This window comes from Lagenorhynchus albirostris, chromosome 17 (assembly GCF_949774975.1).
Source record: "Lagenorhynchus albirostris chromosome 17, mLagAlb1.1, whole genome shotgun sequence".
Taxonomy (NCBI): Eukaryota; Metazoa; Chordata; class Mammalia; order Artiodactyla; family Delphinidae; genus Lagenorhynchus; species Lagenorhynchus albirostris.
Genome location: NC_083111.1, coordinates 42443746 through 42471063, shown reverse-complemented (window position 1 = coordinate 42471063; position 27318 = coordinate 42443746). Strand labels below are relative to the sequence as shown.

Genomic DNA, 27318 nt, shown 5'->3' with positions numbered 1-27318 from the left:
AAATGGAAGAGTCTAGAGGGAGGCAACGCGCAGGAGAAGGGAAACTGTGGCCCTTGGCCGGCTCTGTCCCCTGCACGCCGCCCGCTCTTCCCCCACGCAGCCTCGCAGATGGTCTGGCCCACTCCGGCCTCAGCCCACGTGGGCTAGGGAGCTAGCGGCAACCGGCGGGCGGGCAGACAAGTGGGGTATCTGTGCTGCGGGGCAGTTCGCGCGGCCCGGCCAGTCTGGTGGTCCCTGCGAGAAAGACCACGAGGCATAGGCCTCGCCACAGGTAAAGCGGAAGCCGCCGGAGCGCGAGGGGCGTGCGCCCTGCTGGGGTTCGGGTCCGGCCCTATCCTGCTGTAGGCCGCGCCCGGGGACCTCTTGGCCTTTAGGTCTTCAATTAAGGGTGAATAATTTCGTTTTGTTTTCTTGGCAGATGAAACGAAAACGCAATCATGTTGTTTATTCGCGCGCTTTGCGGAGGACGCGGAAGGAGGGCCAGCATGTCAACGGCCTTCCTCCGGAAGTTCGGTTGGGGAACTAAAATGGCCTAGGGAGGGCGTCAGTCAGTAGATGAGAGGCCCCTTATTACGAAGCCATCCTCCCACCCACCTTTCATCTCCTGATTTCATTTATTAGCCTTACACAGGTCGAAATCTTGAACCCTCGCCAGAGAATATTTAAGTGCCAATTCCTATTCCTAACGAAATACTAAGGCACGCAGTTGAGAACTAGTATATGACATATTTTAATGGACTTCAGAATTACTACAGGTTTTTTTTCTTTAACTTTAACCTTCCTGATGAAAAGGGTCGTGTTAGCTGATCACGGGGTAGGGCTTTTATACACATGCGCAGATGCTTTACCGGGTTTAAATACTGTGTAAGCAGATGAGCTAACCGTAGTTGCAACTGATTCATTTCCATCCATAAAACATTGGAGCAGTGCAAGGCTCTGGACTAGAGGGAATAGTCACTGGGAGGGTGGATCCAGAGATGAGACCCAGCCCTGCTCTCGTGAACGAACAATTAATCAACTGTTAAGAGGTATACACAACAATGAAATGATGATGTAGTGAAGATAGTGCGCTTGTAAATAAAAACAGAAGGATAAACATTAGTTGTTTGCATAAAGATCTTTTAATGAATATGGATAGAATTCAAAAGCAAATCGTTCTAATGTGAGAGGAGTTTAAATTTGAGCCTTACTCTAGAGGCTTCAGAGTGGGTTTGGGATTTCAGGAGTTTGCTTTAAAGTAGGACATTGCTTAGACAAACAGAAGTCAGAACACTTTGGAGCTTAAGAATCACCTTATTGTACCCGTAACCTTTTTAAAAGTTGTCATTTAAAGCATGGTTATTGAACCCCCCATCATGGGCCAGTCATTGTGCTGGATCACGGTGAGAAACTTAGTCTTAATGCAGCATAACAGGTCTTCTGGCTTCCAGCTCAATGCCCTTATGACATCGCTGTGCAGAGAATGAATATTGTAGGATTGAAGGGAAACACGGCAGATTTGGAGACTCATTTCCCACCAAAGGTTAACAAAAGTCACCTATCCCACAAGGCTATTTATTGTAAATACTTTTTTCCTTTCTAAGATCATTTCAGAATGACAGTGAGACATTTCACTTTTATAAATTCCTTTCAGGAGACTTCCCTGAACCACAAATCTCTAAGAGGAGGTTAGACCCTCAAGCATTTATCTGGTCTAATTCAGAGCATAAAACAAGCTGAATTTCAGTATAGAGAGAAATCAAAAAGTTGTATGCAACAGTTAATTCAGAATTCATTTATGTTTGATTGTGTAATCAATAATAATATTGATGATGGCTAACATTTGTTGGGCATTTTGCATATGCTGGACTCTATGCTGTATTTTATATGGATTGTCTTACTTAATATAAAATAATATGCACCAAATTTACCCTTTAATTAAGCTGGCTAAATATAAAAGTCCTTTCCTGATAAAAGTCTCTTTTAAAAACAACTGCTTTTTCGGTCAAAATATACGTATATTTACTGCTGGTTGCTTATTATTTCTGTCTGTTCATTTTGCTTATTAGTTTTGACCCCTTTTTTTAAAAGGCTTTTTCTTTTTTCCTACAAACAGAGTTTGGCAAAACTGGTTTTGTTCAATTGTCTTTTGAGGAACAGCTTTATCTGTGTAATAGTGCTCAACCCTGAGAATGAAGCAAGAAACAACCTTCTAGATAGCAATGATAATATTTTATGATTCATTTAAGACTAAGTAGAATTCTTCCTGTTTTTATTTTGTGATTAATGTACATACATAAAATGCATCTGAATAATTCAGTGTTATTTTGTTTTATTTTTATTTTTTTGTGGTACTTGGGCCTCTCACTGTTGGGGCCTCTCCCGTTGCGGAGCACAGGCTCCGGACGCGCAGGCTCAGTGGCCATGGCTCACGGGCCCAGCCACTCCGCGGCACGTGGGATCTTCCCAGACCGGTGCAAGAACCCGTGTCCCCTGCATCAGCGGGCAGACTCTCAACCACTGCGCCACCAGGGAAGCCCTCAGTGTTATTTTGATCAGCAATCTTCTTAAATGTCCTTCAAACCAAATTTCAAGAGCACTTAATTGCATCACCTGTTTTCTTTAAATATTAACAGGTTCAGCTGTAATTTGAACATTTACAGATTTTTGTTTTAATTGTTTTTCTTACGCCACTGATTTTGCTTTTTGTTTTTAACTTGCAAAGTATATCTTTATTTTTCCAGTTCGGAAGTTCCTGTCTTTTGGTTTGTAACTGAAACTGCCTTGTTTTGGGCTTTTCCTGAGCTTAAAAACATCTGACTGCTTTAGGGATCTAAATTTATTAAACTCCTTTTAATTAGAAAAAAATAATTTTCAGTTTATCTTTTTGTTGTTTGAATACTGTTTTAAACATTTAAGTAAAATACGTTTCTCTTTTTTGATAGTTATGTATTTCTTTTGTAGGCTACTTTAAGAAAAATGGCCCTGCTAGCCCAACAGATACCCAGATGGCTCAACTCAATTAAATTGAGTAGCTTCCTTACTGCTATGCAACTCAGAAAATGTTTTCCCAGAGCAGGTAAAACATTGTTGCCTGGCTTTTTTGCTCAGCCTCAGCTGTCCTCTGACGATTGCTTTCTCCGGTCGGGGTTTAAGACTTATCGGACTTCCTCTGTGTGGAATAGTTCCCAGTCTACCAACTCAAGTAGTCAAGAGTTTAAGTGCGCCCAAAACACTCTGCTTCCGTCTGTGAATGAGCCGTCACAAAAGATACCCAGCTTTGATTCTGAACTGTCTCTAGAAGGTAATTTTCAAGTTTCAGAAAATTCCCCTTTGCCCCACTTCGGTAGATTGAACGACTACCTGTTTACATTTTGTTTGCCCATTTCAAGTCATACTTTGTGCCAGGAGAGAAAAAGAACAATGCCGCTTCTATTCATTTGCTTCTATTATGCCTCTATTTTACTAACTAAGAAAAAGTTTAGAGATTAATATGTATAAGAATGTTTTACAGCTATATGAATAACACTTTCTAAGTTCGTTATTTAGATTCTTCAAAAAAAAATTTTTCTGGTGGTAATTAGGTTTATTAGGATTTAATTTACCCTATTCTATATACCTAGTTAGGGTATAATTTTACCCAAGTAACAGTCCTCCTTTTTGGGTATACGGTCTTATGAATTTTGACATAATGCTTTTAGTTGTGTAACAGCCACCACAAACAACATACAGAACAAAAAGAACAACAAATAGCACATCCCAAAAAGCGCCCTCATGTAGTTTTTTTTAGTCAGTCTTCTCCCTCCTGTGCGTCTCGTTCTAGGCACATTCCTATGCAAGGAATATTTCACCGTATATGAGATAATATTAGGTTAAGTAGAAGACGAAAGCAAGCAAGCTGGGGGGTAAGGGCAGGGAGGGGTGGCTGGCTATGAGAAATGAGAAAGGGTAGTGATTAGAGACCAAAAATAGAATAAAAAGTCACGGCCCTGATTCCTTAGCCTAAGGTAGGTTACAGTTACCAGCATCTTCTATACTTAAGGGTTTGACTTAAGACAAACCAAACCTCAGACTCAAGGCTATACTAGAGAGGTCATGTCCTTGGCAAAGGATTGTAGGTGATAGGAACAGAATCATAGAAGTCCTCTTATAGACATATTTGAGAATAACTTGGAGGAGAAGGGGTTGGATCAAAGTGAAGACACTTCAGGATGTGATGACTTGAACCCATACAATTCAGGCTGGTATGTTGTACTTTTGGCCAACTTAACAAGCTGTGGTAAACTCGATCTCTTTCTCAAAATGTACTTGAAGGTCAGTTGGTCTTTAGCATTCATACCTGTTGATTACAAGTGAAGGAAAGGAATTTTGTACAGGATTTCACCAACAGATTTCTTATCTTGGAGGAATAGTAGTTGATATCTCTAAAGAGTCTTAACCTTACCTCTTAGAAGGTAGAAAATATATGGAATTTTGAGATGTTTAATTCAGAAATGATGCCAAGATTCAAAAAGAAGAAAACTAGGCAAGAGGCTGTCTTTACAGAAAGAGCTTCAAGTGTACAGATTGGAGAGCTAACTCACTTCTCCTTTTCCATATCCTGGCTGCAAAGGACTGGACGATTTGCCTCCATTGTCTCCATTGCAGCCAATTTCCGAGGAGGAGGCTGTTCAGATTATTGCGGACCCTACACTGCCCCCTTCTTCATTCACACTTCGAGACTATGTGGATCATTCTGAGACTCTGAAGAAGTTAGTGCTTCTAGGTAAGTCTGAGTAACCTACACTTATTTTATTGCCTTACTTTTTTTTTTTTTTGCGGTACGCGGGCTTCTCACTGTTGTGGCCTCTCCCGTTGCGGAGCACAGGCTCTGGACGTGCAGGCTCAGCGGCCATGGCTCACGGGCCCAGCTGCTCCGCGGCATGTGGGATCTTCCCTGACCGGGGCACGAACCTGTGTCCCCTGCATCGGCAGGCAGACTCTCAACCACCGCGCTACCAGGGAAGCCCTATTGCCTTACTTTTAAAATTAGCATTTTTAATCTTTATCAAAGTACATACACATGCATAGAAGTCAAATAGTGTGAAAAGGCTTCTAGTGATAAACCGCACTCCCAGCTTCATCCTTCCTGACTTCGCACCCCGTTCCCTAGAGTATCTACTTTCCTAGCTCTTTCTGTTTGTATTTAACCTCTAAATGTGCATGTAATTGCTTATGGTGCTGTTGCTTGGCTCATCAGTTTTAGACATCAGTTAATCTCTTACATGTACACATACTTTTCCCTTTCATTCTCTTCAATTCTCCCAATAGGCTATATTAACAATGTTGAGGTTAATCATTAGTCACTGATTTCATTATAATTCTAAATATTGCTCGACTGCTGTCTAGGAAGTGTGCTATGATTGTTTTCCTTCCTTTTCAACCTTTCATTTTCTTGGAGTTAACAATTGCTTTGTTTTTCATTTGATTCGTTTTCTTTAAATTTTCCTACAACTTCCAATGGCCTCTCAGGACAGTTTTTCCTACAGTCAACCCTATCAGATGATATATTACTTCCATTTCCCTACTACCCTGACCTTCCTTCTGGAGCCCGCTATCCTCCTGATGTGGATGGTTTCTCTCTAGGCCTGCTCCATAACTATCTTAGCTTGTTGACTGGGAGGATGCTCCTAGATCTGGATGGTTGAAGGCAGCCAAGAGATCTGCCTGCAAACTTAGGTTCGTCCTCTTATCAGTATTTTCAGTCTAGCACCTTATTGCTACTTTCTGCTTTTCCCATTATCTCTGGACCTGGAACTTCTCTTATTTGATTTTCCCAGATAAGAAACCTCCTTTGGGGGATTGAGAGGAACAGGATGGGCAAGGGATTATCTCAGATCCACTGCTTCTCTCATTGCTTAGTCACTGCCTTAGTTTTCAGTGAAAAGTTAGGAGCTTCCTGGCTTGATAGTCTTCCTTTCAGCAGTGCTGCCCTGGTAATCTCTCTAACATTAGTGCTCTTTCTAAAATGCGAATCTGCGTATGTCAGTGACCTCCATGAAATCCTTCTAAGCTCTTCCTGGTCTGGCCCTTGCTTAGCCTTTCAGCTTCACTTGCTTGCCACTTCCCTCCTTTTTGTTGGCCAGGTCTGACAACTGGAGAACTTAACTCAGGTTCAAGTAACTTCCCAAATGTCTTCTCTGACCCTCCAGATAGAGTGACCTTCCTCTGGGCTCTTTGCATCACCCCCTGCTTACCTCAGTCCTGGCAATAATAACACTATTATAATTGTTTACTCATCTGTCCCTGTGCAAGTTACTCAAATGTATAGGGAATGGCCTTTGTTCTCAAGAAGCTTCAGGTCTTCAGGAGCATCTAAATACACATACATAAGAATAACAGGGGCTTCCCTGGTGGTGCAGTGGTTGAGAGTCCGCCTGCCGATGCAGGGGACACGGGTTCGTGCCCTGGTCCGGGAAGATCCCACATGCCGCGGAGCGGCTGGGCCCGTGAACCATGGCCGCTGAGCCTGCGCGTCCAGAGCCTGTGCTCTGCAGTGGGAGAGGCCACGGCAGTGAGAGGCCCACGTACCACAAAAAAAAAAAAAAAAAAAGAATAACAAATCCAAAAATGCAAGGTGAAGTGATAAATTCCACACAGAGATACACATAAAGTGTTCTGTGGGTTCAAAGGAGAGAGAAAGATGACATCTGCTGCAGGCATGAAAGCTCAGGGCTTTCCCAGCCCTGTGAGAGGTGCCACGGGTCATGCCAGATAAACGTGAGACCCATGTGGTCCCTACATTTAAATAATTCACAGTATACCTAGAGCTTTGAAATATGTTTCAGCCACTCCTTCCTCTGTATGCTGATACTTCAACAGCACGTCTTGGCAGTAACTTAAATAACAGTACCCTACAGGAACCATGATTGCATTGTTAAGCAGTATTTTTGAGGACTCAAGTGTCCTGGTTCTTCTCTGCTTCTCAGATCTGTTTTCTCCCTTTCTGTGCTTGTTCTTTATCCCAGGAGGCTAACCTCTGCACTCGGCCTCCTTTGCCAGCTGGCTTCTGGGCAGCTTCAGCAGTGGGGGGCACTTGTAGGAGAAGAGGGAGGGCAGGTGGGAGTTGTTTTCCCTTTTCCCTCCCAGCCTTGGGTCATGGAACTGCCTTGTTCCATGGCAACAGCTCCTACTGAGCAGCCCTTTCTTTATAGCTTCCGGCTCCCTCTGGGTTCTCATAACACTCTTTCCTCCCTGTCCCTTTAGCGCTAGGAATGCCCTTGTTTGTTCCCTTGACTCTGCTCACACCACTGTACAGAGTCCCTTCATTAAAGTGTTTTTCATTTGAACTTTCTAGGACAACTACTGTTGCCTGCCAGACCCTGATTGATGCACTAAGTATGTGTAACCATAACTGAATACAGTGGTAATTATAGTTACTGAACTGATGGGGTAAAGCCAACTTAGGCTGTGGTCACCTAGAAGTTAGAATCATGTATTATTCATTTTTTATATCCGCATAAGTGCCTGGTCCCATGAGAGGCATTCAGTGACTATTTTTTCAAGTTAATGAAATCGTGAGTAAGCCCAAGTATTTGTGCTGACAGCAGTGTGCTCTCCTGGTGAGATTCTGCTCTCCTGTTGCTGTTAAGAAGCAGCTTTTCAGGAATTCGATTTCAGCACAGTCAGGGTGTGACGGCTCATGCTGAGTGAGGCACTTCACCACATGTCATCTGTAATATTGAGTTAAGTTTGGAGTCCGAACCCTTTATGTTATTTTCAAAGCATCCCTTCCCACATTTATCACAGATTTTTGGAACTAGTTTCTATCTTATTTATCCATCCATCGAATAATTTAATTTATTTTTCTATTAGTATTATTTTTAAATTATAAAAGAATTACATCTAGTTGTTAAAAGTGCAGACTGTTACAGGAGAAAGAACTCTTAACCATCTCTACATTTCTAGTTCCACTTTCCAAAGGTAACCACTGCCACCAATTTGTTGAGTACAAATTTTCTACCCAAATACATACATTACCCCACCTTTTTCTATGCAAATACATGTATTACAGAAAGCCATACAATGGCTTGTGTAGTCATACTTAATATTATTTTTAAAATTCTGTGTTTTCTTCTAGTAGCTTTAGAGTGGTAGTACATATTTAGATTCTTAATCTATCTGAAATTAATTTTTGTATCAGACATAGAAGGAATTATTATTTTTCAAATATATAGCTAGAGGTCCCATTATATTTTAATGAATAGTCCATCTTTTCCCTCATTGATTTGAAATGTCCTTATTGTATACTAGATTTGTAGTTCATCCTGGATCTGTTTTTGGTCTTCATTCTGTGTCTTCATTCTGTGTGTATGTGTGTGTGTGTGTAATCTGTTTTTCTGTTCATGATCATCTTATATCAATACCTGTTTTAATATCAAGAAATTTGGGTTTGGAATTATATTTGGATCTAATAATACATGGAATTATAATTTATTTTTCTGGTTGTAGACACCATTAAAAAACAGTGCTTTTATTTCATTGTTTTTATATTTAAGACTGTAAAGTTGCATCTAGAAATCGGTTTGAGAGTTACATTTTAACCTGAAGAAATATTTTTAGCAATATAAAATTTAAGTCTAAACTAAAGTTTTACATTATTTTCAAATGTTTATTTTAAAGATAAGGAATAGGCCTTTCCTATTCATGTTTAATTTTTAAAAATCAGGTAAAAGGAAAAAAGCGAGAGAATAAAATGCTTGGTTTTAATGAGAATTTTGAATCAAGGGTTACTTTGATTCCCTGCCTAATTAACGTGAACATCGAATTATATCCATAACCAAAGTAAAATAACAACTTGCTTTCTTCCCCTTCTTAATCTCTCCTGTCCCTTGTCTCATTTACTTAGATTACCTAAGATTCTAAGGATATGTGAAGGTTGAAGGTGGTATACTTTCTGCTTCGTTTTGTGCTTGAGGGCTGTATATGTTCACCTGCTTCATGCAGACATTTCTTGAGCTCCTTCAAGGTACTTGTCTTTATGCTAATAAAGCATAAAGAAAATACAATGAGTAAGACACAGGGTAACTTTTATTCCTTCTGTGGAGGGGATCAGAAACAAATTTTTAAAATAATGCTTATAATTAAAGAAATGATAAACTTCAAAGAAAGTAACAATTCATAGGGTTTGTTACCCTGCAGAAATTACCAGTTAAGCAGTTACTGTGGAGATCATTAGGGGCACATAAGCATCCTGCAAACAATATTCAAGAAACCATCGGTAAAAATGATGATCCTAGGTCAATATGACGTAGTGAATTTGTTTTGGGTGGAAATTTAGCCCCAAATGCACTGTTTTCCTTTATACATGGCTTTGAAATAAGTACTACATTTTTAAAAAATTTATTTTTATTTCTGCAACCAAATTAGTTTAAAAATCTTTAGAAGTTTCTATTGGCCTGTCTCAGGTCTCCTTGGGATGGGTTGTTGATCTCCATCAGGAATTTCTTGTGTTTCTGTACATAAAGTTTAATGGCTCAGCCAAGCAGTTCTCTTCAAATGGTGTTCGTAATTTATTACAGGAGTGGATTTATCCAAGATAGAAAAACATCCAGATGCAGCCAACCTCCTTCTGCGACTGGATTTTGAAAAAGACATTAAGCAAATACTCCTGTTTCTTAAAGATTTGGGCATAGAGGATAACCAACTGGGAACATTCCTGACGAAAAACTATGCTATTTTCTCTGAAGACCTTGAAAATCTTAAGACCAGGTAGGGCTTTTAGAATGATTTTCACATAATCCTAGAAGTGGCTATGAAGAAATATATGTATAAGTTATTTTTTTAAGTCTCAGCAGCACAAGGATCTACTGAGGTAATTAATGAATGTGAATGTTATTTTTTTGTTATGGACCATCTTTGATCAAAATTAAGTATCTAAATCATTTCTTTTGTTCAACTACCCATCATTATTTTTATGATTTCAACTTAATGCTAAGTCAATCCTTTGGAAACTGGGATAAGTTTTTTTAAAAATCCATTAACAATGGCTAAATTATCTGATAGTACACTTAAAATTATGAAAGGCTGATCTTTTCTGTTGTTCTTTCTGGACAATTTTTGATGGTAGACATTTGACCTTGTTTTGGCAAATATTGTATAATTTGCTTAATCATTTCTGTCTATTTTGGTTTTTCCTTTTTTTCTTCTTTAAATAGCACTTTTATAAACATCTTTGTACTTCATTCAACATTCAAAGAATTTATTGCATCTGTGAGAATTGATACAGTGAGATAGTATTGATTTGTGAGGTAAGAATCCTGCTGGGCATTGGGCACACCAGAGAGTGAGACAGAGTCAGTGTCTCATAAGTTCACATCTTGGATTTATCATCACCCCCACCTCTCACGTAAATTAGGTCTTCCCAGATTGCCTGAATGAGAACACTGTTCACCCCGCTGCCCAGATCAGAAATACTGGTGTTAACTTTGGCTTCTCTTCTTTTATCATCCACAGCTAATAAACTACCAAGGCCTGTTGGTTCTATTTTTATTGCTCTCAAATCAGTCAATGCATTTCTCTTAATCTTCACTTTGAATACTTTACCTCAGGTCCCCATCATTTCACGTGAAGAATACCGCAACTGTCTCCTAACTAATCTGCCTCTAATCTTCTCCCCCTAGACTATTCTCACACCAGTTTCAGAGAGCTTTGCAGTTCCTTGAACTATCAGAGTCTAGTCTCTGAACTAGGAAAAAACAGAACAAAAAAAACTACATTTCTTATATTGAATAGTTTGAACCCTTATTATATATGCAAGGCACTTAGATAGACACACTCTCTCCCTTCATGTGACTTACAGTCTGGTGTAATATAGACAGGCTATTACAATACAGGGGAGGGAAAGAATGATTCTAGGAGACTCAGTCTGACATGTCTAGCTCTGCTCCTCCTGACTGTCTGGAATGCTCATTCTCTCCCCATTTAAAAACCAACTTGCCCTTTTGCTCAAGATTTAGTTCAAGAAAGAGTATATACCAGGAGGTGGAGATCATTGGGAACTGTTTCAGAGGCTGCCTACTGCACCATTATTATTAATATCCCCATTTTACAGGAGAGGCACAGAGAGGTTAAATAATTTGCCCAAGATTACCCAGCTAGTGTAAGTGGCAGTGGGATTCAAATCCACTTAGTCTAACTCCAGAGTCCTGGCTACTACACTGTACTGTCTCCCTACTTTTAAATCTATGAAGGAAACATAAGCTTAAAAGCAGCTTAAGTTAATTTGCTCAAGATCACACATGCTCCTAACAATTAAAGAACACTCTCATGTAATAGTATAGCCTAATGTTTCCTAAACCTGGCTGACTGCCAAAGTAAACTGGAGCATTTTAAAAAGTTACTTGGAAGTTTTTAATAGGTAATTTACCACATGTACTCAAAAGGGTATACAGTGAAAAGTAAGCTTCTCCTGGAAGAGGCAAAGGTATGATAATCTTTTTTGAACTTACCTTCTGGCTCTGGTATGTACAGCAGTCTTATTTTCTAGAATTTCTATAATAGCACTGATCACATATACTTGTTTTCTTTTCAATGAAGAGAATTTGAAATGTATTAAAAAGTTGGTTGGGCTTCCCTGGTGGCGCAGTGGTTGAGAGTCCGCCTGCCGATGCAGGGGACACGGGTTCGTGCCCCAGTCTGGGAGGATCCCACATGCCGCGGAGCGGCTGGGCCCGTGAGCCATGGCCACTGAGCCTGCTCGTCCGGAGCCTGTGCTCCGCAACGGGAGAGGCCGCAACAGTGAGAGGCCCGCGTACAGCAAAAAAAAAAAAAAAGTTGGTTGATTCTTTTTAAGAATTTTCAAATGAATAATCTGCATTTAAGTTATTAGAAATTTTCTTTCGGCTGGGCCTTATATCTTAATTTTTTATTGGAAAAGTTATCACAGTAGATAACAGTTTCAATAATATTTTTATCGGATATTGATCTTTCCTGTGTCCAAAACAAAGGAAAAAAATGGTAATTCTCCTTCCCAACCTACATATTCCAGTCCCTCATCAGCCTTGCAAGACCCATCTGTGGTGGCAGCTACTATTATCAAGTTTTTTGTTCAACTAGCTAAGAATGTTCTATCATGTACAAGCATGCATGTGTATCTATGTATACACATACACAAGAACACATGTACATACAGTATGTAGCATTTATGCATACCATTCTGCACCTCACATTCTTACCTTAACTCTATGTTGGGGATAGTTTTTATTGGCTCTGCCTATTTTAACCCTTTTATAGTTTATACTGTGGATGTGTCTAGTCCCCTTTTGGTAAACATGGTGGTTGTTTCTGGCTTTACTATCACAAAGAAGCTGCAGTGACTCCTCTTATATATACATCATGTCACATATTGGTGTATATCTGTAGGATACATTTCTAGACGTAGAAGTTCTAGGTCAAAGGATATATGCGTTTATAATTTTAATAGATATTGACAAATTGTCCTTCATACAGATTTTCCAGCTTACACGCCCACCAACAGTGTACAGAAGTGCCAGTTTCCCTGTTCTCCACACTAATACAGTGTCATCAAACTTTAGGATTTCAGTTCATTTCTTAGATGAAAACATTGCCTCATTGTTTTGGAAATGATGTTTGGAGCATCAGATGTTTGGAGGATCTTTTCTTTTTTTTGAAGATCTTTTCCTATGTTGAACTTCTGTTTACATTTTCTTTTCTATAAATTAGAAGTGTCCTTTGCTATTCTTAATTGGGCCTTTTTCTTTTTTTGGTAAGCGTTTTTTTATATACTAACAAAATTAGTTCCTTCTCTGTGACATGTTGTAAATATTTTCCCAGACTGTCACTTGTCTGACTTGGTTGATGACTTCTTTTTTGCCTTGCATTTAAATTTTGTATGTAGTTAAATTTATCAGTTTTTTTCTCTCGTTGCCTCTAAGGGACTGGTTTAAAGGGGTAATAGTCACTGAGTATAAAATATAATAAGTTCCAATATATGGTATAAAAGTATCGTAGTCATTAGAAGTAGGCATACCTGAGTTCAAGTTTCAGCTCTGTTATTAATTAGCTGGTGGTCTAAGACAAGTTATTTAACTCCTCTGTGTTTTTTCAAATGCAGTGTGGGAAATTTACCTGGCCCACAGGGGGTTGGTTGTTTTGTTTTTTTGTTTTTGTTTTTCTGATGAGAATTAAACAAGATAATGTCCAGGGATATTTCAGGCATTTAAGTAAACTGCCTTTTACTATGTTTATAGATTTTAAAAAATCAATAATGTTATTTTATAGTCAAACTTCCTGTATTTTGCTACCTTACTTTGTTTCCCAGAAATTTAGCAGGAAACTTCTCAGTTGTTAACAAAATACATATTGAAGGACCGCAGTAAAAATTATTTATGAAAATACATTCTCGGGGCTTCCCTGGTGGTGTAGTGGTTGAGAGTCCGCCTGCCGATGCAGGGGACGCGGGTTCGTGCCCTGGTCCGGGAGGATGCCACGTGCCGCGCAGCAGCTGGGCCCGTGAGCCATGGCCGCTGAGCCTGCGCATCCGGAGCCTGTGCTCCGCAAGGGGAGAGGCCACAGAAGTGAGAGGCCCGCGTACCGCAAAAAAAAAAAAAGGGGGGTGAAAAAAGAAAATACATTCTCAGTAAATGTACTAAAATTAAAAATTCCAGGAATTCCCTGGCAGTCCAGTGGTTAGGACTCCACACTTCCACTGCTGGGGGCCTGGGTTTGATCCCTGCTCGGGGAACTAAGATCATGCAAGCCGCACAGCGCAGCCAAAAAAAAAATTTCCTCTTTTCAGTCTTAGCCAAGCTTGATGGTCTTTCTTTGTAAAAAGAGTTCTGAATCCCATCTTTTCTTAATTTGTGTGTTTTCTATTCTAAAAAACGAAAAAAACAAAAAACTTAAATAGAAGCTATTTCATTTTTTTCTACCAACTAGTAAGTCAGATTAACTGAAAAGGGAATCTGTCTGTTAGCGGATTTCAGAAATATCTTCTGTTTCCAGTTATAAATGGAAACCATTCTAGAGTTGGATGGATGCTCGTTTTGTTTTAACCATATTTGGGGCCATTATTATAGAATGTTTTTACTTAAACTTTTTTTTGGTGTGGGAATATGACACCAGTAAATATTTATCATATGTGCATGTATTTTGTTTGTTTCTCTAGGGTGGCTTATCTACTGTCAAAAAATTTCAGTAAAGTGGATATTGCACAGATGGTCAGAAATGCACCGTTTTTGCTGAGTTTTTCAGTGGAAAGACTGGATAACAGATTGGGATTTTTTCAGAAAGAACTTGAACTTAGTGTGAAGAAGGTAAAGAGAAGGAGAGAATTTGTATGTTTCCATGTCAGCTACATTTAGTAACTGTTAAATCTCATGTTTCTAACGGGTACTTGGCCTGTATGAATTCTATAAATGCCTGATATTTTCTGTACAAGAATGAATTACCTTGCTAGGTTAATCATATAGCTATATCATTTTGTAATAATTCCATCAAGTTGGTTTCTCAAGTTTTATTCTGAGCACTGGTTTTTTCCCTCAGACAATATTAAGTTTATGTATTTTTGGGTTCCTTAGCATTTTTCTACTGGGTCATATTTTAAATTTTAGTTTTGTATTCCTAGTAATGCCTTGTTTTTTCCAACCTAGTTGAATATGCATACATATTAATAATAGATTGTTTTATAACTGTAGACTAGAGATCTGGTAATTCGTCTCCCAAGGCTACTAACTGGAAGTCTGGAGCCTGTGAAGGAAAACATGAAGGTAGGATGACTGTTAGTTTTTGAGAAATCAGCTTCTTTAAGTGGTTAAGTCCTCTGAAGAGGATAGATTTGCTCCCATCATCTTAAAGAAAACTAGATTGTAAAAGAAGTTATTTCTAAAAAGATAGACAGAGGAAATGATATAATAAATATCTGGCAAGCAGTTTATCTTAGTTTATAATTTTTTCACATGTCAACCAGGTGTTACATGAGTTAGTCTCCTTGCAGACATTGATACCCGTAATCCTAGCGGAGCAGGTTAGGTATCTGGATGGAACCTGGAAGCTGCTTCCTTTGCCCAGGGTGAGGGTCTGTGTCTTCGTCACCTAGGCGGGAGACGAGCTGTGGAGGCTGGAGCCAGAAGGCTTCTTTGAAGAGAGCAGTAGCCAGCATATTGCTCTCCTAGAACCTGTGCCAACTGCCAGCTCTAGATCTATCAGAGAACATACCAGACACTCCTTACTGTCCTCCCTCCAAGGGAATAGGATAGAACCAGGGGCAGCTGACTTGTCAGTATACAAAGCTGTCGGAGTATTTGAAATTATTATAGTAAGCCTATTTTCTGAGGTGCCTAAAGTGTTTCATACTCGGCCGTTGAAGAAATTTTTATTGAGCGCCTGCCCACGCGCTGTGCTGGGGAGATAGTCCCTGCCGTTGTGGAGCTTACGGTCCAGTGGGGGGAATCTCCCGCAGAGCGATGAGAGCAACGGATTGGTCAGGGAGCATGGGATACTATGAATGCACACGGAGGACCTAACCTACATTGGAGTGTTTTGTTTTTTTTTTTAATCATCTCTGTTTAGAATTTTGACATGTAGTTTTTCCAGATGACATGCATAGGAGTGTGCTTGGGAGCAGAGGCTCAGAAAGCACTTTGAGAATCTTACTGTTGGTCTGTGTGGTGTGGGGCCAATACAGATAACCTGCGCAGGCCTCCCGTGAGCACCGTTACTCTTATTTCGTAATTATGCTAGCTCCTTCTGGTGATCTTCATTGTGGTCATCAGGCTGTGATTAGCTCATCCTCAGGAGAGGGGTTTAAAATTCAGGTTACCCCAGAAGCAGGAAACTATGAACCCGTAAGGTCATTGGAATAGCCATCTCCAGATTTTTTTTTTTTTTTTTTTTTTTTTTTTTTGCGGTACGCGGGCCTCTCACTGTTGCGGCCTCTCCCGCTGCGGAGCACAGGCTCCAGACGCGCAGGCTCAGTGGCCATGGCTCATGGGCCCAGCCGCCCTGCAGCATGTGGGATCTTCCTGGACCGGGGCACAAACCCGTGTCCCCTGCATCGGCAGGCGGACTCTCAACCACTGCGCCACCAGGGAAGCCCCACCTCCAGATTTTAATGTCCTTATTTTCAATTTTGAAAGAATCAATGTGTCCCCTGGCATATTACCAAAATAACTATTTCTATCTTTCTCTTAGGTTTACCGGCTTGAACTAGGTTTTAAACATAATGAAATTCAACATATGATCACCAAAATCCCAAAGATGTTAACTGCAAGTAAAAGGAAAGTTACCGAGACTTTCGACTACGTGCACAATGTGATGCGCATTCCGCACCACATCATTGTCAAGTTCCCGCAGGTGAGGAGCGCATAGCTCGCTGTTCTGTAAGAGCTGTCATCGCCCTTCATCCGGAGCTGCTCTCCATGTGCACAGTCCGCTTGTGAAAACCCCTTGCTGTTTGTGAAGGAATCAGACCAAATGCAGTAGAGTTCTGAGAGTGGTATTAAGGTCACATTTCTTTTTGCACATCTTTTTAGCAAGACCACATCTAGCAAATGCAGTAGATGGATCACTTGTAAAAAGTTTACATCTTCTAGGGCATTCATGTACATCTCCAGAGGAGAAATGAGTGATGAATCTATTTCCCTGTAGTTTGTAACCTAGTCCTCGTTCTGCCTTTGGAATCTAACATACTCTCTTGTGCTTTTCTCCCTTTAAATTTGAAATAGATCACTTCCCTTAAAGGTCCTTTCAATTCTAAATGTACTTTTCCATTTAGTCTATCTAAATCCATTAGTTAACAAGCCATGTTATAATGATCTCCCACCAAAGCATAAAACACTTCCAGTTAGCTATCATGCCAAAGCCATAATTATATTTTCTAAGCTAATTAGACTTTTTCCTGTTCTTTACTTGGTGAATGACATTATCTGCTTGTTCACAAGAATGTTAACTTTTTGAAAGCAGATCTTGTCTGATTTATACACTGCTGAATTCCCAGAGCCTGGAACTATAATGGGCCAATTAGTAGGCACTGGATAGATATTTGTTGAACACATGATTGATTGAATCTCATAAAAGTCATCCTTCTTTCCTATTTGGCATGTGAATAGACACTCAGTGAGTATTCATTGAATAAATGAAAGATTGAATTTCATTGAAGTGATTCCTCTACTCCACTTGCCAAATGTGTTCTTGATGTAAAGGTGGGCAAAGAACTATGACTTTAATATAACTGCCAGAACTAGACTGCATTTGGTGCAGTTCCCTCACAAATAGTAGTGTTTATTTACCTATCATACTTCACTCTGAATGGGCCCTTAATAGAGCATTTTTCTAGTTCATCAAATGCATGTGTATTCATTATAAAAAGTGTTAGAAGCCTGCAGTGGTGAAAATTTGGCTTATAGAAACATTGTAAAGTAAGTAATCTTCAACTAAAAAGCAATGACAATTAGTTTTCCACTGGGTTGATAAATAATTCAGTGACAGTAGAGCATGATAGGAGAATATGATTTGAGGATAGAAAAATCAATGAGTCATGGTCTGTATTCTTGTGGAACTCATAATCTAGTGTGGAAGACAAGTTTTTAAAATGTAATTGCTTTACATAATGTTAGAGTCTTAACAGATATTGTATACAGCTATTGATTTAATTTAGGAGAGGTAGGAAAATCATAGAAACAATAAGTTATTGATTGTTCATTTACTGAGTGCCAGCTCTGTCTTTACTGCTTTACTTATATTAATTCATTTAATCTTCACAACAACCATATGAGGTAGGTACTGTTATTGTCCCTATTTTCCAAATGAAGAAATTAAGCATAAAAAGATTCAGTAACTTGTCCAGGGGCCAGAGCCAGGATTAGAACTGTGGCAGTCAGTTTGAAAACCCATGCTCTTACCAAAGATATACTGCCACTCTAAGAAGTGACATTTGAGTTGTCAGTTGAATGAACTGGGTTTAACAGTGGACAGAAACTTTCCAAGTAGAGAAAACTATAAACTTGACTGGATGCATCAAAATCAGTTGTTTAAAAACACAGATTTTAGGCTCCCCAAATCCTAGCTTCTGGGAAGCCTGGTTATAGACCTGTGGCTTCCATATTGGGAGGATTCTCAGATTCTTAGGGGTCTGGGTAGGATTGCTTTAAAAAAAAAACAAAAAAAAAACCTCATTGGGAATTCCCTGGCAATCCAGTGGTTAGGACTCAGTGCTTTCACTGCTGGGGGCCTGGGTTCGATCCCTGGTCCGGGAACTAAGATCCCACCAGCTGTGTGGCACAGCCAAAAAGAAAAGAACGAAAACAGCAACAAAAAACCTCATTAATGGAAAAATACATTAACTGACAGTGAGGGAATGGATGTAGACTTAAAATTTTTGGCTGGAGCTTTAAAAACTTAGTGCTGTGAAACAGTTTTCTCATGCAGATAACAGTTCTGGTTGGTACATAATTTTATGATTAATTAAAAATTGGGAAACAATTATAACTTTAAAACTATGGTTAGTCGTTTCAAAGCAGTGACCATGGTAGGCAAAGGATAACAAAAGCAGTGAGGGTAATGAACATGAGGAAACCACTAGTTCAGGAAAGAGGTTATATTCAGGATCCCCTGAAACCTTGTTTCTCCTCTTTCCCTGTGGGTTTCTGTGAAGGCAGAGCTGGAGTCTGTGTTAGGACAGGAGGCGATCAGTAATTCTTAAGTTAGGGTTTTTTTGGTGGTTTTCGTTTGTTTTAATCCTTGAGAACTTAACGGATCATTGATAGGATGAAACTTTTCTGACATTGCAAAGTGGCCCCTGGTGGTCAACAACAACAAAAAAAGAGAGAGAAACTCAGTCTGAGCCATGACTTTTGGACTTGAAAGATCACATAAAATCTGTGATACTAAAGTCACTTTGAACCACTGGGAAAGAACTATCTGGTCATAGCTGTATAAGTGCTTCGAAGTGTTACTATATTTAGGAAATATAGTTTGGGAGCTTCAGAATCATTTGTGGCCTTGTCCGTATGTTGTATGATAATTTTGTAAGCCGAGAGTCACTGGAAGCATCATACTTCTAAAGAAATACATCTAAAAGCTTCTTACATCTTTTGACCAGTAATAATGCGGTAATGGGAATTTAGTTACCAAAATGAAGGCAGAGCAGCACATAATTTGTTTCTGCAGAGGGAGTAAAAGATGTTTTGTTCCAAAAGCAAGCCAATCCCACGTTGAGTTAGCACACTATATTTTTTTGGTCACTGTTCTCAAATTAGTTTTCATCAGTTGTTTTTCATACTGTCCTTTCCAAGTGATGTTATTTATTTTGTCTCCACTCGAATATAAAGAAAGACTCCTGGAGGTTATGTGCCATGTGGAGTGTCCCCAGTGTATCTTGATATACAGTGAAGAGAGGGACCTGAGACCTAATACTGAATGTGGGTTCATTGGGCCTTGCTAGGGAGCCTCACAGATGTCTCTTCAGCTTAGGGCTCTATTTCAAGTCTGGCCAGATCTCGCAATTCTCCCTTCCTCCTTGCAGCTGGCTTTAGGGACTTAGCCTGCTTCTGACTCCCTTTTAAAGTTACTGTATTCACTCTATTCCTCAAGAGTTTAATCCCAAGGCAGGTTCCTTTGAACCCATGAAGTCCAGCTTCATTTCATTTTGATACTAGTCAGAGGGAGCAACGGGAATTAAGAAAGAAAGAAAGGAAGAAAGAAAGAAAGGAAAATAGGGATGCTTCACAGATTATGAAATCTTACACAGTTTTTGATGCCATAAACTTTGATCTCTGACTTTGGTTCTCCAACTTGGCAGGCATCAGAATCCCTTGGAGGACTTGTGGGTCCCACTCTCAAAGTGTCTGATTTGGTAGCTTTGGGCTGGAGCCTGAGGATTTGCTTTTTTAACAGCTCCTCTCGTCTCCCTGGATTAGTCTGGTCTTTGCCTACAAGGTAGCCCTTTATTATTTTACAATTGTTCTGCTTGTTAGTTTTGAGTCCCTTTTAAATCATAATTTCTTAGCAGAAGGCAAAGGATTTAAACCCTCTAGCATTTATAATAATTTTTGGTTTATTTTTTTCTTTTTAACATCTGTATTGGGGTATAATTGCTTTACAATGGTGTGTTAGTTTCTGCTTTATAACAAAGTGAATCAGTTATACATATACATATGTCCCCATATCTCTTCCCTCTCATGTCTCCCTCCCTCCCACCCTCCCTATCCCACCCCTCTAGGTAGTCACAAAGCACCAAGCTGATCTCCCTGTGCTATGCGGCTGCTTCCCACTAGCTATCTATTTTACATTTCGTAGTGTATATATGTCCATGCCACTCTGTCACTTTGTCACAGCTGACCCTTCCCCCTCCCCATATCCTCAAGTCCATTCTCTAGTAGGTCTGTGTCTTTATTCCCGTCTTGCCCCTAGGTTCTTCATGACATTTTTTTTTCTTTGATTCCATATATATGTGTTAGCATATGGTATTTGCTTTTCTCTTTCTGATTTACTTCACTCTGTAGGACAGATTCTAGGTCCATCCACCTCACTACAAATAACTCAGTTTCATTTCTTTTTATGGCTCAGTAATATTCCATTGTATATATGTGCCACATCCTCTTTATCCATTCATCTGTCGATGGACACTTAGGTTGCTTCCATGTCCTGGCTATTGTAAATAGTGCTGCAGTGAACGTTGTGGTACATGACTCTTTTTGAATTACGGTTTTCTCAGGGTATATGCCCAGTAGTGGATTGCTGGGTCATATGGTAGTTTTATTTTTAGTTTTTTAAGGAACCTCCATACTGTTCTGCATAGTGGCTCTATCAGTTTACATTCCCACCAACAGTGCAAGAGGGTTTACTTTTCTCCACACCCGCTCCAGCATTTATTGTTTGTGGATTTTTTGATGATGGCCATTCTGAACGGTGTGAGGTGATACCTCATTGTAGTTTTGATTTGCATTTCTCTAATGATTAGTGATGTTGAGTATCTTTTCATGTGTTTGTTGGCAATCTGTATGTCTTCTTTGGAGAAATGTCTATTTAGGTCTTCTGCCCATAAGTGGATTTGGTTGTTTGTTTTTTGATACTCAGCTGCATGATCTGCTTGTATACTTTAGAGATTAATGCTTTGTCAGTTGCTTCATTTGCAAATATTTTCTCCCATTCTGAGGGTTGTCTTTTCATCTTGTTTATGGTTTCCTTTGCTGTGTAAAAGCTTTTAAGTTTCATTAGGTCCCATTTGTTTATTTTTGTTTTTATTTCCATTTCTCTAGGAGGTGGATCAAAACGGATCTTGCTGTGATTTATGTCATAGAGTGTTCTGCCTATGTTTTCCTCTAAGAGTTTGATAGTGTCCGGCCTTACATTTAGGTCTTTAATCCATTTTGAGTTTATTTTTGTATATACTTTTAGGGAGTGTTCTAATTTCATTCTTTTACATGTAGCTGTCCAGTTTTCCCAGCACCACTTATTGAAGAGGCTGTCTTTTCTCCACTGTATAGTCTTGCCGCCTTTATTAAAGATAAAATGACCATATGTGTGTGGGTTTATCTCTGAGCTTTCTATCCTGTTTTCTGTTGATCTATATTTCTGTTTTTTTGTGCCAGTACCATACTGTCTTGATTGCTGTAGCTTTGTAGTATAGTCTGAAGTCAGGGAGCCTGATTCCTCCAGCTCCGTTTATCTTTGTCAAGATTGTTTTGGCTATTTGGGGTCTTTTCTGTTTCCATACAAATTGTGCAATTTTTTGTTCCAGTTCTGTGAAAAATGCCATTGGTAGTTTGATAGGGATTGCATTGAATCTGTAGATTGCTTTGGGTAGTGGAGTCATCTTCACAATGTTGATTCTTCCAGTCCAAGAACAAGATGTTGATTCTCTCCATCCATTTGTATCATTTTTAATTTCTTTCATCAGTGTCTTATAGTTTTCTGCATACAGGTCTTTTGTCTCCTTAGGTAGGTTTCTTCCTAGGTATTTTATTCTTTTTCTTGCAATGGTAAATGGGAGTGTTTCCTTAATTTCTCTTTCAGATTTTTCATCATTAGTGTATAGGAATGCCAGAGATTTCTGTGCATTAATTTTGTATACTGCTGCTCTACCAAATTCATTGATTAGCTCTAACAGTTTTCTCATAGCATCTTTAGGATTCTCTACGTATAGTGTCACATCATCTGCAAACAGTGACAGCTTTACTTCTTCTTTTCCAATTTGGATTACTTTTATTTCTTTTTCTTCTCTGATTGCTGTGGCTAAAACTTCCAAAACTATATTGAATAATAGTGATGAGAGTGGACAACCTTGTCTTCTTCCTGATCTTAGAGGAAATGGTTTCAGTTTTCACCATTGAGAATGATGTTGGCTGTGGGTTTCTCATATATGGCCTTTATTATATTGAGGTAAGTTCCCTCTATGCCTACTTTCTGGAGGGTTTTTATCCTAAATGGGTGTTGAATTTTGTCAAAAGCTTTTTCTGCATCTATTGAGATGGTCGTATGGTTTTTCTCCTTCAATTTGTTAATATGGTGTATCACATTGATTGATTTGCGTATACTGAAGAATCCTTGCATTCCTGGGATAAACCCCACTTGATCATGGTGTATGATCCTTTTAATGTGCTGTTGGATTCTGTTTGCTAGTATTTTGTTGAGGATTTTTGCATCTATATTCATCAGAGATATTGGCCTATAGTTTTCTTTTTTTGTGACATCTTTGTCTGGTTTGGTATCAGGGTGATGGTGGCCTCGTAGAATGAGTTTGGGAGGGTTCCTCCCTCTGCTGTATTTTGGAAGAGTTTGAGAAGGCTAGGTGTTAGCTCTTCTCTAAATGTTTGATTGAATTCACCTGTGAAGCCATCTGGTCCTGGCCTTTTGTTTGTTGGAAGATTTTTAATCACAGTCTTAATTTCAGTGCTTGTGATTGGTCTGTATATATTTTCTATTTCTTCCTGGTTCAGTCTTGGAAGGTTGTGGTTTTCTAAGAATTTGTCCATTTCTTCCAGGTTGTCCATGTTATTGGCATATTGTTGTTTGTAGTAATCCCTCATGATCTTTTGTATTTCTGCAGTGTCAGTTGTTACTTCTCCTTTTTCTTTTCTAATTCTATTGACTTTAGTCTTCTCCCGTTTTTTATGGTTGAGTCTGGTTAAGGGTTTATCAATTTCATTTATCTTCTCAAAGAACCAGCTTTTAGTTTTATTGATCTTTGCTATCGTTTCCTTCATTTCTTTTGCATTTATTTCTGATCTGATCTTTATGATTTCTTTCCTTCTGCTAACTTTGGGGTTTTTTTTGCTCTTCCTTCTCTATTTGCTTTAGGTGTAAGGTTAGGTTGTTTATTTGAGATTTTTCTTGTTTCTTGAGGGAGGATTGTATTGCTATAAACTGCCCTCTTAGAACTGCTTTTGCTGCATCCCATAGGTTTTGGGTCATCGTATTTTCATTGTCATTTGTTTCTAGGTATTTTTTGATTTCCTCTTTGATTTCTTCATTGACCTCTTGGTTATTTAGTAGTGTATTGTTTAGCCTCCATGTGTTTGTATTTTTTACAGATTTTTTTATCCTGTAATTGATAGCTAGTCTCATAGCATTGTGGTAGGAAAAGATACTTGATACAATTTCAATTTTCTTAAATTTACCAAGGCTTGATTTGTGACCCAAGATATGATCTATCCTGGAGAATGTTTCATGAGCACTTGAGAAGAAAGTGTATTCTGTCATTTTTGGATGGAATGTCCTATAAATATCAATTAAGTCCATCTTGTTTAATGTGTCATTAAAACTTGTGTTTCCTTATTTATTTTCATTTTGGATGATCTGTCCATTGGTGAAAGTGGCGTGTTAAAAGTCCCCTACTATTTTTGTGTTACTGTCGATTTCCCCTTTTATGGCTGTTAGCATTTGCCTTATATATTGAGGTGCTCCTGTGTTGGGTGCATAAATATTTACAATTGTTATATCTTCTTCTTGGATTGATCCCTTGATCGTTATGTAGTGTCCTTCTTTGTCTCTTGTAATAGTGTTTATTTTAAAGTCTATTTTGTGTGATATGAGAATTGCTCCTCCAGCTTTCTTTTGATTTCCATTTGCATGGAATATCTTTTTCCATCCCCCCACTTTCAGTCTGTATGTGTCCCTAGGTCTGACGTGGGTCTCTTCTAGACAGCAGATGTACGGGTCTTGTTTTTGTATCCATTTAGCCAGTCTGTGTCTTTTGGTTGGAGCATTTAATCCATTTACATTTAAGGTAGTTATCAGTATGTATGTTCCTATTACCATTTTCTTAATTGTCTTGGGTTTGTTTTTGTAGGTCTTTTCCTTCTCTTGTGTTTCCTGCCTAGAGAAGTTCCTTTAGCATTTGTTGTAAAATTGGTTTGGTGGTGCTGAATTCTCTTAACTTTTGCTTATCTGTAAAGGTTTTAATTTCTCTGTCGAATATGCATGAGATCCTTGTTGGTTAGAGTAATCTTGGTTGTAGGTTTTTCCCTTTCATCACTTTAAATATGTCCTGTCACTCCCTTCTGGCCTGCAGAGTTTCTGCTGAAAAATCAGCTGTTACCTTTATGGTGATTCCCTTGTATGAAATTTGTTGTTTTTCCCTTGCTGCTTTTAATACTTTTTCTTTTATTTAATTTTTGATAGTTTGATTATTATGTGTCTCAGCATGTTTCTCTTTGGGTTTATCTGGTATGGTACTCTCTGGGCTTCCTGGACTTGACTGACTATTTCCTTTCCCACGTTAGAGAAGTTTTTGACTATAATATGTTCAGATATTTTCTCAGACCGTTTCTTTTTCTCTTCTTCTTCTGGGACCCCTATAATTCCAATGTTGGTGCGTTTAATGTTGTCCCAGAGGCTCTGACACTTTCCCCAATTCTTTTCATTCTTTTTTCTTTATTCTGCTCCCTGGCAGTTATTTCCACCATTTTATCTTTCTGCTCATTTATCCGTTCTTCTGCCTTTGTTTGATCTTTAGTTCTTCTAGATCCTTGTTAAATGTTTCTTGTATTTTCTCCTTTCTGTTTCCAAGGTTTGGGATCATCTTTACTATCATTACTCTGAATTCTTTTTCAGGTAGGTTGCCTATTTCTTCTTCATCTATTTGGTCTTGTAGGTTTTTACCTTGCTCCTTCGTCTGTAACATATTTTTTTTGTTCTTTTATTTTTTTTGATGGGTGGTGCTGTATTCCTTTCTTACTGGTTGTTTGGCCTGAGATGTCCAGCACTGTCGTTTGCAGGCAGTTGGATAGAGCTGGGTCTTGGTGCTGAGATGAGGACCTCTGGGACGCCTCACTCCGATGGATATTCCCTGGGGTCTGAGGTTCTCTGGTAGTCCAGCAGTTTGGACTTGGAGCTCCCACCACAGGAGCTCCGGCCCTACCTCCGGCCTGGAAACCAAGATCCCGCAAGCTTCGTGGTGCAGGAAAAAAAAAAGGAAGAACAAAAGAAAAAAAGGAGCAGTACAATATCAAAGAATAAAAAACAAAATAAAGGGCTTCCCTGGTGGCTCAGTGGTTGAGAGTCCACCTGCCGATGCATGGGACACGGGTTTGTGCCCAGGTCTGGGAAGATCCCACATGCTGTGGAGCGGCTGGGCCCGTGAGCCATGGCCACTGAGCCTGCGCGTCCGGAGCCTGTGCTCCGCAACGGGAGAGGGCACAGCAGTGAGAGGCCCACGTACCGCAAAAAAACAAACTAAAATTAGAAAGATAAAAAATATATTAGGAAAAATAAAACTATAATTGAAACTACTGCAACAAGGTAAAATAAAACCACAGCAGGAAAAAGAAAAATAGGCGGGGGGGAGGGCAGCAAGCCAAAAGGAGAGATCACTAACAAACCATAAAGAATAAAATGAAATTAGAAAAATAAAAGATTTATTAGGAAAATAAAAATATAAAAGAATCAACAACAATGAATCAACAAGTTAAAATAGAACCCCAGTCTAAAAGAGGAAAAAATAAAAGAAAAAAGGAAAAAAAAAAAAAAAAACAGAAAACCTTGGTTATGGGGGTGGAGTTTAGGTGGGGGGTGGAACTTAGGCACGGGTGGGGTTTGGGGGGCAGGACCCAGGTGCGTGGGGGTGTGACATTTGAGCGTGGGACGGGGCCTCTGCTTAGGACCTGCGCAGAAGGGGGAGGCAGCATGTGGGAAGGAGGGCTGTGGAGTGTGGGCTTCTGGAGGTAGGAGGAAGGGCCCTGGGTGAGGGTGTGTGGGTTTGGTTTAGGCCCAACTCATTGGAGGGGGTCTCCCAGTGTAGAGGTGGGGCCCTGGGTGGGGTGTAGGGGCGGGGCTTGGACTCTGCACTTTAAGAGGGAGGCTCTGAGGGCAGAGGATTAGTCCTGGGAGCCCAACAGGCTTCCCGGTGCCTAAGTGGACAAGGAAGGCACTGGCCTCTTCCCTTACGTTCCTTCACGCCCCTCCCCCATCATCTACCCCAGGGTCTCCCCCGTCGCCGCTGGACCCCTAACCGTGGGTGGGCCCCGCTGGGTATAGGAACTCCTCCCCTCCCCCAGCCACCCCTGAGGGGTGCCGGTCCCGGAGGTCCAACCTTTACTTTTGCTCCCCCTTCCCTCCCTCCCACTCCCTCAGGACCCGCGCGGCTGGACCTCCTTGGTGGGCAGAGGATCAGGCCCGGGATCTCAGCAGGTTCCTGGGGGCCCAAGTGGGCGCGGGAAACCTGGCCACGCTCCCTTTTGATCCTCTACCCTCCCAGTGGTTCCCCAATTTCCCCCTTCCGTCGTGGGATCCCTTCCCCTCCCCCAGCCGCCCCTCAGGGGCATCAGTCCTGTCCTGCCTCCACTTCTCCTCCCCCTTCACTCCCCCCACGCCCCACGTCCTACCTGGTCGCTGGGTTTTCCTCCCGTCCCCTTAGGTGTCCGTGGTTCCCCACCGGTGCCTGCTAGGTGACCTTGTTGTGAGGAGATGCGAAATCCACATCCTCCTAGTGCGCCATCTTGACTCCGCCCCCTCAATTCTTTATATTTGTTAGCCTATTAAAATTCTTAGTCAGATAAACATTTTTATAGTTCATCTTTCAGTGCACAGTGTTTTTTAAAAACTTTTTTTTTCTTTTCTAGGTATTTAATTCAAGGTTGTTTAAAGTCAAAGAAAGACATTTGTTTCTTGCCCATTTAGGAAGAGCACAGTATGATCCAGGAAAACCTAACTACATCTCTTTGGACAAATTGGTATCTGTGCCTGATGAAATATTTTGTGAAGAGATGGCCAAGGCCTCAGTACAGGACTTTGAAAAATTCTTAAAAACTCTTTAGTTTTTGATAGATGTTAAAATGTAATAATGTAAAGTGAATGTACATATGAATAAATATATTTTAAAATAAATACCTCAAACCTCAA

The 27318-nt window shown here is 39.9% G+C and overlaps 1 protein-coding gene across 2 annotated transcripts; it reads left to right on the top strand.

Annotated features, from left to right (window-relative positions):
- The first annotated feature begins 127 nt into the window (after nucleotides 1–127).
- On the top strand, nucleotides 128–27318 carry MTERF3 (mitochondrial transcription termination factor 3). 2 transcript variants are annotated; one of them, XM_060128615.1, is made up of 8 exons: nucleotides 128–271; nucleotides 2944–3283; nucleotides 4592–4744; nucleotides 9540–9729; nucleotides 14147–14294; nucleotides 14676–14747; nucleotides 16171–16332; nucleotides 27039–27318. In XM_060128615.1, exons 2-8 carry the CDS (start codon nucleotides 2959–2961, stop codon nucleotides 27231–27233), a joined length of 1245 nt encoding a protein of 414 aa, XP_059984598.1. In that variant the 5' UTR covers nucleotides 128–271; nucleotides 2944–2958; the 3' UTR covers nucleotides 27234–27318. The 2 variants fall into 2 exon arrangements, with proteins under 2 accessions (XP_059984598.1, XP_059984600.1); XM_060128617.1 differs by having other exon boundaries at nucleotides 267–388.

Excerpts from the sequence above, each read along its gene's own strand:
- MTERF3 (XM_060128615.1), top strand. The coding sequence starts at position 2,959 with ATGGCCCTGCTAGCCCAACAGATACCCAGATGGCTCAACTCAATTAAA. Across the intron at positions 9,730-14,146 it reads CTTGAAAATCTTAAGACCAG|GGTGGCTTATCTACTGTCAA; the intron begins GTAGGGCTTTTA and ends TTGTTTCTCTAG. Across the intron at positions 14,748-16,170 it reads CTGTGAAGGAAAACATGAAG|GTTTACCGGCTTGAACTAGG; the intron begins GTAGGATGACTG and ends TCTTTCTCTTAG.